Here is a 14,733-nt window from a genome sequence, read left to right as displayed (position 1 = left end):
TTGCGCAACGCCATGAGCGTTACCAACACTTGTCTTCGAGAGTCGTTTGAACCGGAATGGGTGGTACGGTGATGCGATTTTCGATGCGATATTGAGCCGTATCAGTTGCAGTATTCCATACATTCTACACTAGCTTAGTTTAACCAATACGATACAAGTCAAATGCTTACGATCGCGGAATCACTGATTAACAGTGGCCCTGGTACTTGAAGTGCATCCGCGGGTATCTAATTTTGCTATGAGAACTCACGCGGATGCAAAATACAATGTCCTTACGAAATCGGCGGGGTTCAGATTGTCTTCTGCCATTGTGATATAGATATGTTGTGTGGTATTGAAGCTGATCTGAAGTACGCAGCGCTAAGCTTTATTTAGAATAGAATATGGATTTTGCAATATTGACGAGTCTAAATTTAGATTAAGCGTTGCTTACTAATAATACACACGCTTGTATGAGGGGGAAATCTTGTGCGACAAACTTTCACGTCAGTCACATGATTACCGAAACCGATGTCTTTGTTTTTGTTCCTTACTATTAGTTATTTTGTGCCCTGCTGCAGGTGAGAGCTCTGCTATGGCTGGAGGCCTCCGTGCGAGCTCAATGACCCTGTGGCAGTCAATATACTAACTATATGCTTTGATTCTAGTGTATCTTTGACTCAGGTGCCCTCCGCCTCCCAGGCATCCTGGACGTCCGCAATCAAAGGAAACATGCGATGGATGGCCCCTGAGCTACTCGTCGAGCGGGAGAATGGCTCTCAAGTTCGGCCAAGCGAGCAGAGCGACATGTATTCGTTTGACGGTATCATGCTGCAGGTACGTCTGGGTTAATTTTGGCCTCTCGTTAATATGAAAAGCTCTACTCGTAGGTCCTCACTAACAAAGCACCCTATTATCACCTCACAAACGATGCCGCCATCATACTCTGCATAGCTAAGTCGCAAACGCCCTCTCGATCTCGTTATCCTGAGCTCCCTGAGCAATGCTGGCCATTTATCGAGCAATGTTGGTCTACTAATCCTTGGGGCCGTCCTTCGGCGGATGGAGCCGATGAAGTGATTAGGAATGAATTTGACTCGCTGTCCAGGTCTCGTTGATTTCTGACTGCCTCGCATTCAAAACTCTGTTTACAGTACAGCCAGATAAAATAGATCTAGGTACTCGTGTAGGCTCATTCTATGCTCCCTCTTGTGATATTGGAACACGCTTGTGCTATGATGGGGAACGTCGGTTGCAGGATCATCAGAATCCGGAGAATCAAATATTGTCGATTATCCTGTTCACGAATTCTGCGACCAGCATGTCACATGTGAAAGACGGGACGGTAGTTTCTTATTTACTGTGGTGCAGGTTTCACCTGTGGAGAACTTGACATTGATCGAAATGATGAATTTCTCCAACAGTGTAAGTGGAGACTTTTCGTGGTCATTATCGTGTCACGTCAACCTTATACCATACATCATATGCAGATTCTAGCTGACCGACTCGAACGTACATGATAGTATTGCTGTCCATAATACATTTATCTCCCGATGTACAGATCAGAAGCTCCCATGATTCTGAGAAATATCCAACACGAGTGAAGCTGGCTGGCGTTTCGAATTCCGTGGAGACTACCGAATTCCTAGCGCTAGAAGCCAACGGCACACTGAAATTTTTTTAACTCGATAACCTCGGTAGGGAAGCTGTTCAAACGATGTTCGAGAATTTTATTACGGCTCGAAAGCGGATTTATGCAAGGTGCGATATCAGATAAGAACGGATACATATGGTAGTAGTCCAGTGCGTCCCCCCAGGCTGACAGCACAGAGAAAGTTAGGCCGCGGTCACTAGTCCAGACTGAATCGGATGTCCGGAACACTGTATTTCCCTTTTATGATGGACAAACTCTTTACGAGCTGCTAAAACACGCGCCTGGTATTTGGTGAGTCCTCGAGGGTGCGAAACGTTGATCGTGCGTCGTAAGATATGGCTTTATCGTTTTTAGCGATGAAAATAAAGGGCACGCTTTGCATATATTCAATCAAGGTACTCGGCACTCGGTGCCCTGAGTGAAGTTGGAGTTGAGGCAGCCAACAGTCTTTTGTCACCGATATTGAACGTTGAGGAACCTATTAGGATTTAAAACCTTATACGAACCTCCCGCACGGATGATCCAATCCTGCTTAAAGGACTCTTGAATAAGTCGAAGATCAAGAATCACCATGATTATTAACGCTAGGGCTACTCACAGGTCGCAACGCGCTGCGGGTTGAGGGGCCTGAGTCAGAAATCCTTCATATTGCTTTCAAACCAATCAAGCTGACGATTCATCAGGTGAGCGCATCGATGAACATCACATCGCACCATTTGCGATGCTCTGGATCAGTACTTCAGTAGTGAACTCTCGGTCATTACAGCAGTAGTGTAACGTAGCTGCTCTCCTGGAGGCAGCGACGATAGGGAGATATGCTTGATGAACGGCCCTGATGTCATTGGTGAGTTATCGGACATCGATATTTAGTGCGTTCGTACCCTTCACGCCGGCACGACACAACGAAGATCTCCTCCACCTCCGCCTCTTTCTCAATCAACGCGCATGACTGTCTCATGCACCCTGGAGCTGTACAAAGCGAGAAAGAACGATCCAGGCACAGAGCATCCTGTGAGGTAGTAGAAATTAGACTCTTGGCGAAATGGTAGCTCGCGATTTGTGTCGTTTCGGAAAGGCGTGTTTCCTCCTGCAAGAAGAATGACTTGGGGCTAATCGCGTTAATTAATGCTAACATTAGTCTACGGGATATCATATCAGCTACCTTCTCCTTCAACTGTAATGGAAGCACATAGGACTTGTATGAGAATGCTGGATCTGGGTCTAGGTCAGAGGGCGAAGCAGCTGATGATGCTGGCAGTGAGAAGTGAATTAATCGAAGTGTGACATAAATACGTGGGTTACCGGTATCTGTTCTAGCAAGCAAAATTTTGATGGAGCACACAGTCTAATTCTGGTAAGGATGAACCGGCCAGACTCATGGTGACCGTCTGCGTTCTGAACAGATGCGCAGCAAATCCAGCCCACGAAACGAGCGCACCATCCGATATCTGTGGTACGAGGACTTCCTGATGCTCCAGCAGTACCAGTAACTGCAGAAAGTGTCGAGGCAGTGGCAGTTAGAGGCGGCAGTTGTGATGACGCGTCCACAGAAGCTAAGCAAGAAACCGAGGACCCCAAAGCATGAGGGAAGCGCCGACCGAACCCACGCTGGCAAGGGGAGTGGAGGTTCTGCGTCCATAGATAGGGTGGTAGCGTTCAAGGCAAAAGGCATTGTCAGCGAGCGCCCGAGATTAATGGAATATAGTTGATTGCTTCAGAAATTCAGGTACTACATATAGTAGATAACGACAGGTAGGGATCAGCACGCATAAACCCCTGGGTACTGGGGGCCATACCTGCACCCATACCCGCTGCGAGTGGTACTTAGTTAGTGAAACAAACACGAGAAGAACTCAGAATGAAACACACCAAGAATGTCGATCGCGTGACAGTAAAATACCATTACAAGGTTGCAGATTCGTCCGAGTGTCCGCGCCGTTGTATCCTTCACATGGAGATTCTCATCATTCATCATGCCAATCAGGAGGAGAAGCACCTGGTTGACAAGAGGGGAGAGATCAGGACCGTCCAACCATCCAAGTGTGCTCTTGATATACTTACTTTAGTGTTATACACTCCTTGCTTCAGCCACTCATGTCTGAATGCTCTTTGACCAAAAACGTCCTGATATGATGATTAGAATCACAGCGCACAACATTACAAAGATTGTGCTCACATATTTCCCGTGGATGTGGGCTTGCGAGATCAAGAGTAGCATTATGATAACACATCACAGATGAATCTCATCATTAAAGTTGAGATCACTCACGAGTTCGATGAGCTGACTGCGCACCATATCTTCGACGAGGTCGAGGTTGACAGCCTCTGGATTTGTATCTCGGGTTTCGCCCAAGACAGACATCTACTAAGCATCGTAAGTTCCTGCCAAGCCCAACATGTGCATAATAGCAATGACGCACCATCTGATATGTTTCTCACATGCACTTGTAGTCACGACTGGTGCCATCTGAGGGTCGCCGTTCGGAGTGCAGGCGACCGCATTCCCGAACCCTAATGCATGGGTCTGCATTAATGTTACACTAGTTTGGTGTACAGACCTTACCGCTTGTTCGCAGAGTTGAGATTTCTTTGTCCGAACGTTTTTGAACTGAAATTGTTCAGTTTGTAAGCATCATGACAGTGCCGCGCAACCACACTGTGACGTACCTTGCGAAAACCAAACGATGGCACGGACAAGAGCCGGGCCCTGAGCTTAGATGCTGGACGAAGTATAGCGCTTTTAGAGGATTGGGAAGGTTCATGTAGGCGTGCAGGGATGTGCTAGAGGGCCGCAATGGAATGCGAGAGTACAGACTATGATTGGATGGTAGATTGAGTAGTGCTAGAGGCCGTGCGCATTATGATTTTGTTCAAATTACTTCGTGTGAAAAATTGACGGTGAGGTTTGCCTGCAAACGTGACACGTGACGACTCAGCCACAGCGCTGCCTTCCTCCTTGAGCTCATTTTCCAATCACGCTCCACCTGGACCTCGACCACCATCGATCAACGACGCGGATCACAAGACAGGATGAAACGGACGACTGTCGCCGTCGTCCGTCGAAGAACTGCCATTTTTGGGGTAGGATCGGACGTGTTTTGGAAATGTTTCGTGCGTCCATCATTCTCACTGTCGGACCGCTTTCTGTTTCTCACTGATCCGCTTCATCTCCTACCCATCAGATCATCAAATGGCACCCAAGTCAGAGTCTCAGATGCCTCCAAGGCACCTGCAAAGACTAAACAGGATCAGACGCATTTTGTTGGTGCGTCCATCAATTCTCACTGATCCGCTTCATCTCCTGCCCCACCCAGATCATCAAATGGCACCTAAGCCAGACTTCGTCTCAACTGCCTCAAAGGCACCTGCAAAGACTGCCTGACAAGGCTAACGAGTGCTGAGGCAGGTGCACCCCGATACAGGGATCTCTGCAACAAGGCCATGGCCATCCTGAACTCGTTTGTCAACGATATCTTGGTACGCCCTCCCTCTACTTCTTCTTCGTCGAGTCCTGCCGACAAGGCTAACAAATGTTGAGGCAGGTGCACCCCGATACCAGGGATCTCGAACAAGGCCATGGCCATCCTGAACTCGTTTGTCAACGATATCTTTGAACGCATTGGTACGCCCTCCTCTACTTCTTCATCGCAGGTCTAACTTTGGCCGCAGTGTTTGAGGCAGGTGCACCCTGATAAGGGCATCTCCAACAAGGCCATGGCCATCCTGAACTCGTTTGTCATTGGTACGCCCTCCTCTACTTCTTCATTGCAGGTCTAACTTTCATCGCAGTGTTTGAGGCAGGTGCACCCTGATACCGGTATCTCCAACAAGGCCATGGCCATCCTGAACTCATTTGTCAACGACATTTTCGAGCGCATTGGTACGCCCTCCTCTACTTTTTCATTGTGTCTGACTTTCATAGCAGTGTTGAGGCAGGTGCACCCTGATACCGGTATCTCCAACAAGGCCATGGCCATCCTGAACTCGTTTGTCAATGATATCTTCGAGCGCATTGGCATACCGGCACTCAGTGGCATCTCTCGTCTATTACTACCAGCGCTCACCGGCTTTTCTCGTATATTTGTTGATTGGCGACTGGCATGAGAAGTTTCAAACCGGAGCTGACATTCATAAGTCATAGGGAAATAGTGAACCTGTGAGGATTGCAGGTTGGCTAAAGTATGGTACTTGATTAAAACTTTGATGTACTATAGAAGTTTGTATGCAAGCAAAAGAAAAGAAAAGATCGAGAGCGCTACTGAGAGGAGTCACGTTGAACACTTGAGATGTCTGGCTGCATCGAGAGAAGTTCACGCCATTTCTTTGCAATGGCGTCATCCTTTTGTAATAGATATGTTTTGCTACCCTTGGCATAGCGGAATGCACCCTGAGCCAATGGGTGGTCGAGATTTCCACCAAAAAATGTGCGTGCATTATTTGCATCTCGAGCTGCAGCAGCAGTCCGCTGCTCGGCGATGCAGTTAAGGATTTGCTGATAAGAAAATCTCTTGCCGTTTCCATCACTGAATGCACACCAGAAGGAGGCGGTATCTGGATAATGCTGGCGCTCCTCGGCAATAAACTAGACGGAGGTTTGGATTAATCAAGACAGTAGTGCTGAAGTACGAATCAAGGCCATACCTTCCAATTCCCCCACTCAACCCTTAGAGCATCCCAAGCTGTTGTTTTGGCGCCTTTTGCTCTCTTGTAGAACTCACCCCAGTATTTCACAGGAATTCCACGACCACCCACACAAAGCAAGTTCGAACTCTCCCACTCCTTGCACAACCTATCAATATCCTTCGAAAGGTGAATTGTCGGTGGCTCTGGGACCCGTGTTTTGTCGTACTCAAACCGTTCATCGCCAAGCAGAGCAATGCCAAGTTTAGCTGAGGGGATGGACTGCTGAGGTACAGTGTTTAAATTTGAATGGGGCGAACTGACTGGCTGACTTGACGATGGCAGTACTGCAGTAGTTGTACCAGCAGATTGACCCATAGGCCACTGTGCTTGGTGGGGAATGTGGTTCTCGCAAATCGGAGACAGTGTGGAGCAGCCAACCAATGACTTCACATCCATGACATGAGCGGCCACCTTGTTGATACTACCTTCGATGTTATATATGTCATCTCTGACTGACTGTACATTGTTCTCAACTCTCCGCATGCGCACGGCAAATGACTCCTACATAAGTCAGTAAGTGGTAATGTCATCTTTTCTTGAAAAATTGATAAATGATCTACCTGTTCATGTAGGGAACCACACCCCATCAGCTCTGAGTCTGCCAGCACTTCAAGAGTCTGTTGGGCCAGTTCTATCTGTGTCCGTCTGTGTTTTGGAAGGGACGGCGCACAGCTGAAGTCCATTGGCATTCCAAATGCCGAGAAGACAGCTGTAGCCTGCATGACAGATGCACAGTAGCAGTGAGCAATACCTTCTTTGTCATTCTCGGCACAGATCTCACCCATGATGTGTTTGCAGAGCGATCCTTATCAGTTAGAGCACATTGAGTGCGGTCCGCACTCTTCTTGCTCTTGTAAGTGAGAGTTGGTGGCACTGCCCCAAATGTATCCTCAACCCGCTTCCAGGACAATGTCTTGCGAGAGGTATGTTCCCCTCGCTTTCGCTTTAGTTTTGGCTGGAACAAGCTATGATGCTCATGGGTCAACAGGTCCTGTACAATTTGGATGCTGCGTACCTCAGCCATTCCTTATCATCTTCAGAGAATGCTCGAAGGCATTGCAACACTTCCTCTCAGTTACCGCTGACTGGCCTTCCGTACTGTTTGAGTTTCTCTTGTACATCAGCTTTCATTGTTCTTCGGGTTCTGTCCGTAAGCAGGTTCAATTAATGTGTCAGTACATTGTGCGCGTCTTAGAGGCTGGATTTGCTTACACCAGTAATTGGTAGGTGACAAGTGGTGTTCCAGGTGTGTATTCCTGGCCGAGGACTGGTAGGCAGAGTATTTCTTCTCCATCACTGCATTCCAGCATGATTTTGCTCAGGGAGAGTATGGTGTGTCAAATGGTAGTTCTTGCTGTTAAATTCAAATTGAACCAAACTTATATCAGAAGCATCCACACTTGGACTTGTCTGAGTTGTCTCACAGCTATACTTATTTTTTGCTATGTCTCTAGCTCAACTGAAGGGTGCCACTGCTTATCTTGTTGAATCCCAAGGCATCAGTACTGAAGCCGCAGCTGAAGACCAAGATGAGGAGGTAGAATCCCTCCTCAATAGCTTCGACGTCGACAACCAGGCCGCCTGTGGCATACTGCGCAGCAGTACAAATGAAGCCAGCACCCTGCCATCAAAACATAAAAGGACGGCTGCCACCATGACTGTCCCAGTGCACCATGACCAACTATCAGCGAGCCTTGAGACGGCCTCGGCAGGTGTCATCGTTGACACCACTCTTTCCGACTATCAGCGGTATGTGACATCATATTCTCTCTGCAGCACTTGTTGACATGCAGTGCAGGTACTGGAATCAATTCAAGGAATTTTGTGTGACTATAAACAAGGTTGTGTTGGCTGATGATATCGACGGCCTCTATCCTGATCTTCCTACTGACTTTCCGATGTGGATCGCACTCTGGATAATGGACAAGTAAGTCGTGCTATGTGAAACTCATGCTATGCATGACTGACTCAGAGTTTGCAGATGCGACAAAAATGATATCTAAACCGGCAAGGCAAAGCCTCCAAATGTCCCACGTGCGACATATGGCACTGCGCAGAAGATGCGAGCTGCCATGAGCCACAAGTTTGGTCGTGACCACAAGCTTGGGACACAACCATGGTCACAACATCCAACAATCCCTGGAAAGTCCATCGGAAACCCATTGCTCTCAGTCACAGTCTCACAATACATGGTTAGTCTCCATCGAAGAAAGGTAAGTGCTCTGTACATTTCCCATCACAACTCTGACTGACATTATTGTTAGGTACGGTCTGGGGAGGCTGTTACAAGTGCTCGAGCCATGGACAAAGCAACTATGAAGCACCTGTGGGATTTTCTCTGGGCAACACCACGCAAAGAGTACGGGCCAACATCTTGCAAGCGAAAGGCTGAAAATCCAGCAGAGTGGGCAGGATTCACGATTCACAGTATGCTCCTGCTACTTTATTTGGTTTCAATGATCTGTCTCCTGCGCTATGACAAGGCCCTGCGGATCACCTGGGCAGATATCACATTCCAAGTCAAGGACAACTCGATTAAAGGAAACTGGCTTGATGCTTCTGCCGAACTATTGCTTCAGGGTGAGGGCTTCCAACCTGCTGACTTCCGTGTGAGACTCGAACTGCCATTCAGAAAAACCCATCAATATGGAGGTGCGTTGCTTGATGAGTATGCACAACACATTGGAGCTGACCAGTGACTGTACAGGGATAGCACCATTCTATGTGTATGCTGACGAGCAACGTCTGTGGATGTGCTTGGTGCGAATGTTTGCAGTGTGGTGGATGTTAGCAAGGGAGAGGTGTGAGAATCTCGATGGGTTTATTTTTCGGAAGAAAATTGGTACCGACAGTATTAGTGTGAATCCCACAGATGGTATGGTAAGTGTCCTATGCTTATTGGCAATGCTGCTTCTTCTCATTTATCTGGCCTAGACCTCTGATGCATTCCTTGAGTGTTTTCGCAATAACCTCCTGGATATTGGCGTGGACCCACGTCCTTATGGTACTCACTCCTTCCAACGAGGTGGATGTCAATTCTTATACAAGGTATGCAGATGGGACTTTGGAGACATATGTGATTGGGGAGGATGGGCCGAAAATTTTGACAATCCAGGTACAATCTTCAAGTACCTGTTGTCATGGAATGACAATCCTCGGGAGAAGCGAGAGCACTATATGAATCCTAATATGCCAAGGAAAGACCCTTGCCATGCTTGTGGTAGAACCTGTCATTGTGCTTGAGACTGTACTATGTACACTGGATAGTAATCATACATAATATATTTTAATGTGAGATAACAATTTGTAGTCTCTCACTGTAGCCACATTCAGAACCCAACCCTAGACTAGGGCCGTCCTGGGACGGATTTCCAATTATGGTATAACCCTAACCCTAAGAGTGATGTATCCTGGTTGTTTGGCGGCAAACCACAAAGTTCTGCTATAGAAAAGGCAAATGCTAAAATGTGAGATAGTATCTACATATTATAAGGATGGAGTGATTGGCAATATGGTGTCAATGCCGTTAGAATCTGACCGACTGGAGTCATCCTTGGTGCATTGCTGCCTTCACTTCTTCTCCTTCTTAGGTGCCTCACCAATGATGCCAATACCAGCAATGCTCTGCGTGTCCAAATCCTTGCTATCCTTCACTGGCTTCTGTTTGTGGTCACACAAATCAGGAACAGGAGTGGGTTGTGGGCTCTCAGAAGGGCATGAGTTGCTCCCCATATGATGAGGAAGTGCATATGGAGCGCCTTCCGGCGAAGTTGTGAAACCCATCGACTGCCTACATTGCTCGTGCAGCTGACATTCCTGTTCATACTCCTGCGTGTCTCTTTCCTGTTCGTGTGCAGGGTCGTATCACCAGTGGCCACCCTCAGGAGGACCTGCAGGTGAACGAGGATGAGGGGGACTGCTAGGGGGCTTGGAGCCCCAGTACGCATGAGATGGGTGTGCAGACAGATGTGCAGAGCAAGGAGACATCTCAATTGGACTGTGTCCACAAGGACCGGGAGAACGTGAGGGATAATAGGGTTGCTGCGAAGGATGTGAGGGGTACTCAGGGCGTCCTCGATGCTCTCGTTCACGCTCCCATTCATGATGATGTTCAGGAGGTGGCCCGCGACGATCCCATGCCGTATCATGCTCTAGGCGAGGAGCTTCACGAGGGTAATTAGGCGGCGATCATTGTGACAGGCTGGGCTGGGCAGGTCCCACAGGTTGCCTATTTGATGGAGGATAGTTGGGGTACCCAGGACCTGGAGATCGGACACGTAAATTGTGTGATGGTGGTGGCGAAGTGGATGGTCGAAGGGACCCTGAGCAGACAGCCAGGGAAGTGGTCATTGTATTGACCAGGACCATGAACGGCAGAATTATGGAGCTCTTCCGTTTGCACCTGCTGCTGGGGAATAGGGTGATGAAGGAGAAGGGTTTGGTGACCAGTTGGCCCACAACTTGGCCCCTCATGCGAGGAACTAGAGTAGTCACGAGGATGAGGTGGATGATCAACGTCTATAGGTGCAAGTAGTGTGCGTGAAGGCATGTGGCGACTGAAAAGACAAATGCTAAAATGTGAGATAGTATATAAATATAAAACAGTACAAGTGTGAGAGCAGACTAAAGAAAAGATTCACAGAAGAAATGATGAGATACAATTACATTATGATACTAGGTTAGTTGGAATCTTTTGCACAAGAATTAGAAGGCCCTGCAGGCAGTGGGACCATTGTTTGCACCCAGCAGTCATATATCTGGTCCGTGAGCCACACCCGAATGTACTTGCTGCTTCGTGATGTCTCGTTATCTTGGCTAGTAGAGTCTCCAGTCAGCCCATCAAGCAGCTGGAGTGTGGCTTGCTCCAAATCACAGACAGGTATGTTGTTATCATGTCCCACAATCCCTGCAAGCACTTTCTTAGGGCGCCTAGCATGGCATTGAAACACAGCCCTCATGCAGCAAGGGGCAAGATCATTCTGTACACAGCATCAGAGTAACATAGAATAGAATGAGTAGGGAACTAACACACCTTGTCACTTGTTGGCAAGGTCCTCGAGCATTTCATGTAAGACAACAGCAGGCCAGATGGTGGAATGAAACATGCTGACAAGTTTTTTTGGCTCCCAGCCCAGGAGTTGTTGGATGACCAAGGCCAGTGGAGCAAGATCAGGCAGGGCAGGCAACTCGGCAAGTGGGGTGACAGCAGGTTGCGCATACAGATTGATGACATTGGGATCAGGAAATGACTCAGCAAGCGAGCGGGCCAGTGCAGGATGAGCTCAGCCAAGTTTGCCTGTGGGATCATCTGTAAGGTGATACCGAGCAGCATCCCGCCACTGTTTCAGGGCTTCATCTAGTGGGATACCGTCATGCGCCAATATACTGGTGTTCATGCAGTGAACAAGATGAAGGGCAGTCTCAGGGCCACAGCCAGCAAGACCAATCTGATGAAGATGTTAGCAATAAAAGTCATCTGTAGGATAGTTAACCTGCCTTATCATAGTCGCCACCACAGCAGATAGCCATTGTTACAAGAACATCTAGACGCCTGGGCCCCTACCATTTTTCTCCTGATCCTCCTCGTATCAGCCCTCGCGTCATACCCTTACCCCGACCTAACCTTGGTCATCCTTGTCATCCTCGCATTCCCTTTCGCTCTCTACCTATCGCTACAGCAAAGCCAGTACATCTGGCCGGATCCTTTCGCTGACGAAGCATACCCCTGCTCCGTTCCACCACCTGACTGATCCTGTGGACAGTCTATTTGCCATTACCGTCCGGACGGTAACCTATGATCTGATGCACGACGCATCCCCTTTGCCCTTTCCCCTTTTCTGATCTCTGACTCGGTGCGCAGTCGCACATGCAACTTATACTTAGATCCGCAGCTGCACGATCGTGCCCCTGCGCGTTTCACTTCTTATTTCGATCTTTGACTCACCTTCTTATCTAGCACGTTCTACCTCGACCGAACGTGCCTTCCTGTTATGGTCTTACCCTTTATCGATTGCCTCTCCTGGCAGTACGAGTTATCATCCACTAATATGTTTCCTGTCCTCTATATAAACTCGCTACCATGTACCATATTCCCTAACTTGAATCTACTTGGTTCTTGACCTCCTACTCTCACCAGAGTGATCCTTTCTGCCTCGCCAGCAGTCTATATTCTATCTTCTTATCTGCTCATCGCGGATAAGCCTATAGTCTCGACCTTTGCTCATTGACTTCGTCGACAAGCAAAGCCCCTGTTAACTAGTTGGACTTCTGTCCTTCTAATTAACGATGATCCTTACGATTAACCTTCAGGTGTCGTAAGCCTAGGCCGATATAGCTTATCGTCTCGCACCCGCGTGACATAAGCTACCCGATTTGGACATAGGCGTCAAATCGTACTTGCCGAAGACCTGCCAAGTACGACCCCTAACCTTGGGCTAGCCCAAGGACGTCCTCAACCGTTGACAACACAAGCTCTGTTTGAGCGTCGCCAACAGATACCATCCAAGTCGTAACAGCCATTGTCACAAAGGCATCACTGACAAGGCAGGGTTCTACGTGCTCCTGAATAGTGCTTGTGGTGTACACCTTGACGGTTGCATCGGATGAGAATGTTGAACTAAGAAAAAAATCCCTGCTTAAAAACTGCCCACACACACACAAAAAAAAAAAGAAACACTCACTTCCGAATGACTGTCTTAGCTCCGAAGACGAAGACATCACTGTCATCTGTCATGACAGCATTGATAATTCCAGCATTGTTCATCAATGCTAGCTGTGCTTCAGCTTCACCCACAGCCTAAGACAGCAGAAAATGACATTGACAGCGAGAACAGAGGAAAAGAAATACGACACACAGTGATCCATTGTGTGTTGAAGGCATTCAGGATGCGTTGCGTGGGCTTGACCATCCAATGGTCTCTTGTAGACATGCAGCACCCTCTTTTGACCTCTGGCCGCTGGCCGCCATCATAACAGAAGATGAGTTGCACCGGGAAGCGTGCAAGCTGAGCCAGGTGAAATAAAAAGGTGCGGAGCGCAGGGTTCATTCCAGTTTGAGAATGCGCGCATTGCCATTTTCCTTGTTGGCACTGTTCGAACCATCCACTGCACTCATAATTTTTAGCATCTGAACAGACACCCGACATTGTGATCACATACCTTGAATCAATGCCCACAACATAGGGCAGGTGAGGGGCAGGTCCTGCAAATCGATCTGAGAGGGCGAGGGACACAATGGGTACCGTCGTCGCAGCAGGGTCAAGCACCTGTGAAGCAAGTGCATGAGGTCTCTGTCACATGAAAAGCGGGCCACATAATAGTACATACCTCCCATAGATGATTGATGCCCATTGTGGTGCCGGAGAAGAACGAGCTGCAGCCATTGTACGTCCAAGAGAGAAGATTGTGTACTGTGGACGGTGGATGTGACGGTGAGGAGAAGAGGAGGAAGAGAGAACAATGTGGTAGGGCGAGTACTTACCTATATTATAAATTGGGTGGCTATGCGGCGGTGCAGCCGCCATGACTGCAAAGCCGAGGACTGTCAATTTGCAGTCCATCAGCATGATGGTCAGATTTTTCGCGCAGAGAAAGACATGCACTCACCAAAACCTCAGCACCGTCCAGATGGTAGATTGACGGTCAGGATGTGGGAAATTTGCAGTCAGTTCAGCATCTTCCTGCATTGTTGCGCTTGTGCTCACCTTAGTCACTAATCCAGATCCCCACCTCACCCAGTGGTGGCTCGAGCTTGTCGGCAGCTCAAAAATGTCCCATTTTTCCGTCTACAACATCAAGTGCAGCTCCGGCGTCCTCCCGTCCTCTTTTTCTTTGTCTCCGAAGGCTCACATCTGCAGCTGCCTGGGGTCGCATCCTTCTTGGTTTGGGTGGCACGTTGCTCAAATGTCACAACCATTGACATTAGGTAACACAACCGTATCTGGTTTTTTTCACACGATCGAGAGTTATGGCTCCATGCGTGCGTGCGTCATACAAGATTGGCATGTTATAAAGCTGCCTCACAATGACATCAAGATAAATGTGTTCAATGACGTTGACAGCTTTATTATATTGTAGATATAAGGTGGTAGCATCAGTATATAGTATTTATAAGCTAGAAACAATGTTATATGTGCTTATGATGATATCAAATAATATTAGGGCAGGAATGCTTGCACTCAGAATTCAACGACGTATCAATGAAGCGGATCGGTCGATCAAAAATGGAACAAAGAATCATACACGACATGATACTACAGAGCACCATATCCCTCCTCTGCCAGAATGTCATCATCCAACTCTTCTCCCTCATCTGCTTCTACCCGGTCCTCTTCATCCTCCTCCTCTTTGTCATCCTCTTTGTCATCCCCTTTGTCATCCTCTTTGTCATCCTCTTTGTCATCCTCTCCTTCATCCTC

At 48.0% G+C, this 14,733-nt stretch overlaps 6 protein-coding genes across 6 annotated transcripts; 3 read left to right on the top strand and 3 right to left on the bottom strand.

Annotated features, from left to right (window-relative positions):
- The first annotated feature begins 722 nt into the window (after positions 1-722).
- On the top strand, positions 723-1,199 carry EDB93DRAFT_1186911 (uncharacterized protein). Its single transcript, XM_041450834.1, has 2 exons — positions 723-816; positions 870-1,199. The coding sequence occupies exons 1-2, from the start codon at positions 787-789 to the stop codon at positions 1,095-1,097; spliced, it is 258 nt and encodes an 85-aa protein (XP_041300982.1). The 5' UTR covers positions 723-786; the 3' UTR covers positions 1,098-1,199.
- A 1,136-nt stretch (positions 1,200-2,335) lies between these two features.
- Positions 2,336-3,305, bottom strand: EDB93DRAFT_1257082 (uncharacterized protein; the record flags this gene model as incomplete). The annotated part of the gene is made up of 5 exons (XM_041454057.1): positions 2,336-2,465; positions 2,515-2,720; positions 2,796-2,946; positions 3,000-3,123; positions 3,182-3,305. The coding sequence occupies 5 exons, from the start codon at positions 3,303-3,305 to the stop codon at positions 2,336-2,338; spliced, it is 735 nt and encodes a 244-aa protein (XP_041300981.1).
- Positions 3,306-5,425: 2,120 nt separating this feature from the next.
- Positions 5,426-5,737, top strand: EDB93DRAFT_1096578 (uncharacterized protein; the record flags this gene model as incomplete). The annotated part of the gene is made up of 1 exon (XM_041446801.1): positions 5,426-5,737. A coding segment is annotated over one exon (312 nt), but the record flags the coding sequence as incomplete, so codon positions are not given.
- A 193-nt stretch (positions 5,738-5,930) lies between these two features.
- Positions 5,931-6,457, bottom strand: EDB93DRAFT_1069808 (uncharacterized protein; the record flags this gene model as incomplete). Its single annotated transcript, XM_041444951.1, has 2 exons — positions 5,931-6,215; positions 6,275-6,457. Coding segments are annotated over 2 exons (468 nt in total), but the record flags the coding sequence as incomplete, so codon positions are not given.
- A 1,919-nt stretch (positions 6,458-8,376) lies between these two features.
- Positions 8,377-9,559, top strand: EDB93DRAFT_1243709 (uncharacterized protein; the record flags this gene model as incomplete). The annotated part of the gene is made up of 5 exons (XM_041452181.1): positions 8,377-8,529; positions 8,581-8,835; positions 8,896-8,968; positions 9,024-9,196; positions 9,251-9,559. The coding sequence occupies 5 exons, from the start codon at positions 8,377-8,379 to the stop codon at positions 9,557-9,559; spliced, it is 963 nt and encodes a 320-aa protein (XP_041300978.1).
- A 3,180-nt stretch (positions 9,560-12,739) lies between these two features.
- EDB93DRAFT_1257077 (PIN domain-like protein) lies at positions 12,740-13,881 on the bottom strand (the record flags this gene model as incomplete). The annotated part of the gene is made up of 6 exons (XM_041454056.1): positions 12,740-12,932; positions 12,997-13,112; positions 13,171-13,420; positions 13,475-13,581; positions 13,643-13,725; positions 13,797-13,881. The coding sequence occupies 6 exons, from the start codon at positions 13,879-13,881 to the stop codon at positions 12,740-12,742; spliced, it is 834 nt and encodes a 277-aa protein (XP_041300977.1).
- Positions 13,882-14,733: the final 852 nt, after the last annotated feature.

The sequence above is a fragment of the Suillus bovinus genome (assembly GCF_016758785.1).
Source record: "Suillus bovinus strain UH-Sbo-P2 chromosome Unknown EDB93scaffold_153, whole genome shotgun sequence".
In the NCBI taxonomy this organism is placed as follows: domain Eukaryota; kingdom Fungi; phylum Basidiomycota; class Agaricomycetes; order Boletales; family Suillaceae; genus Suillus; species Suillus bovinus.
This window is presented reverse-complemented; position numbering and strand designations above follow the sequence as displayed.

Bases quoted from the DNA above. Each gene is read 5' to 3' on its own strand.
- EDB93DRAFT_1186911 (XM_041450834.1), top strand. From the start codon at position 787: ATGTATTCGTTTGACGGTATCATGCTGCAG. The intron at 817-869 runs GTACGTCTGGGT...CTCTACTCGTAG, and splicing joins TTGACGGTATCATGCTGCAG to GTCCTCACTAACAAAGCACC.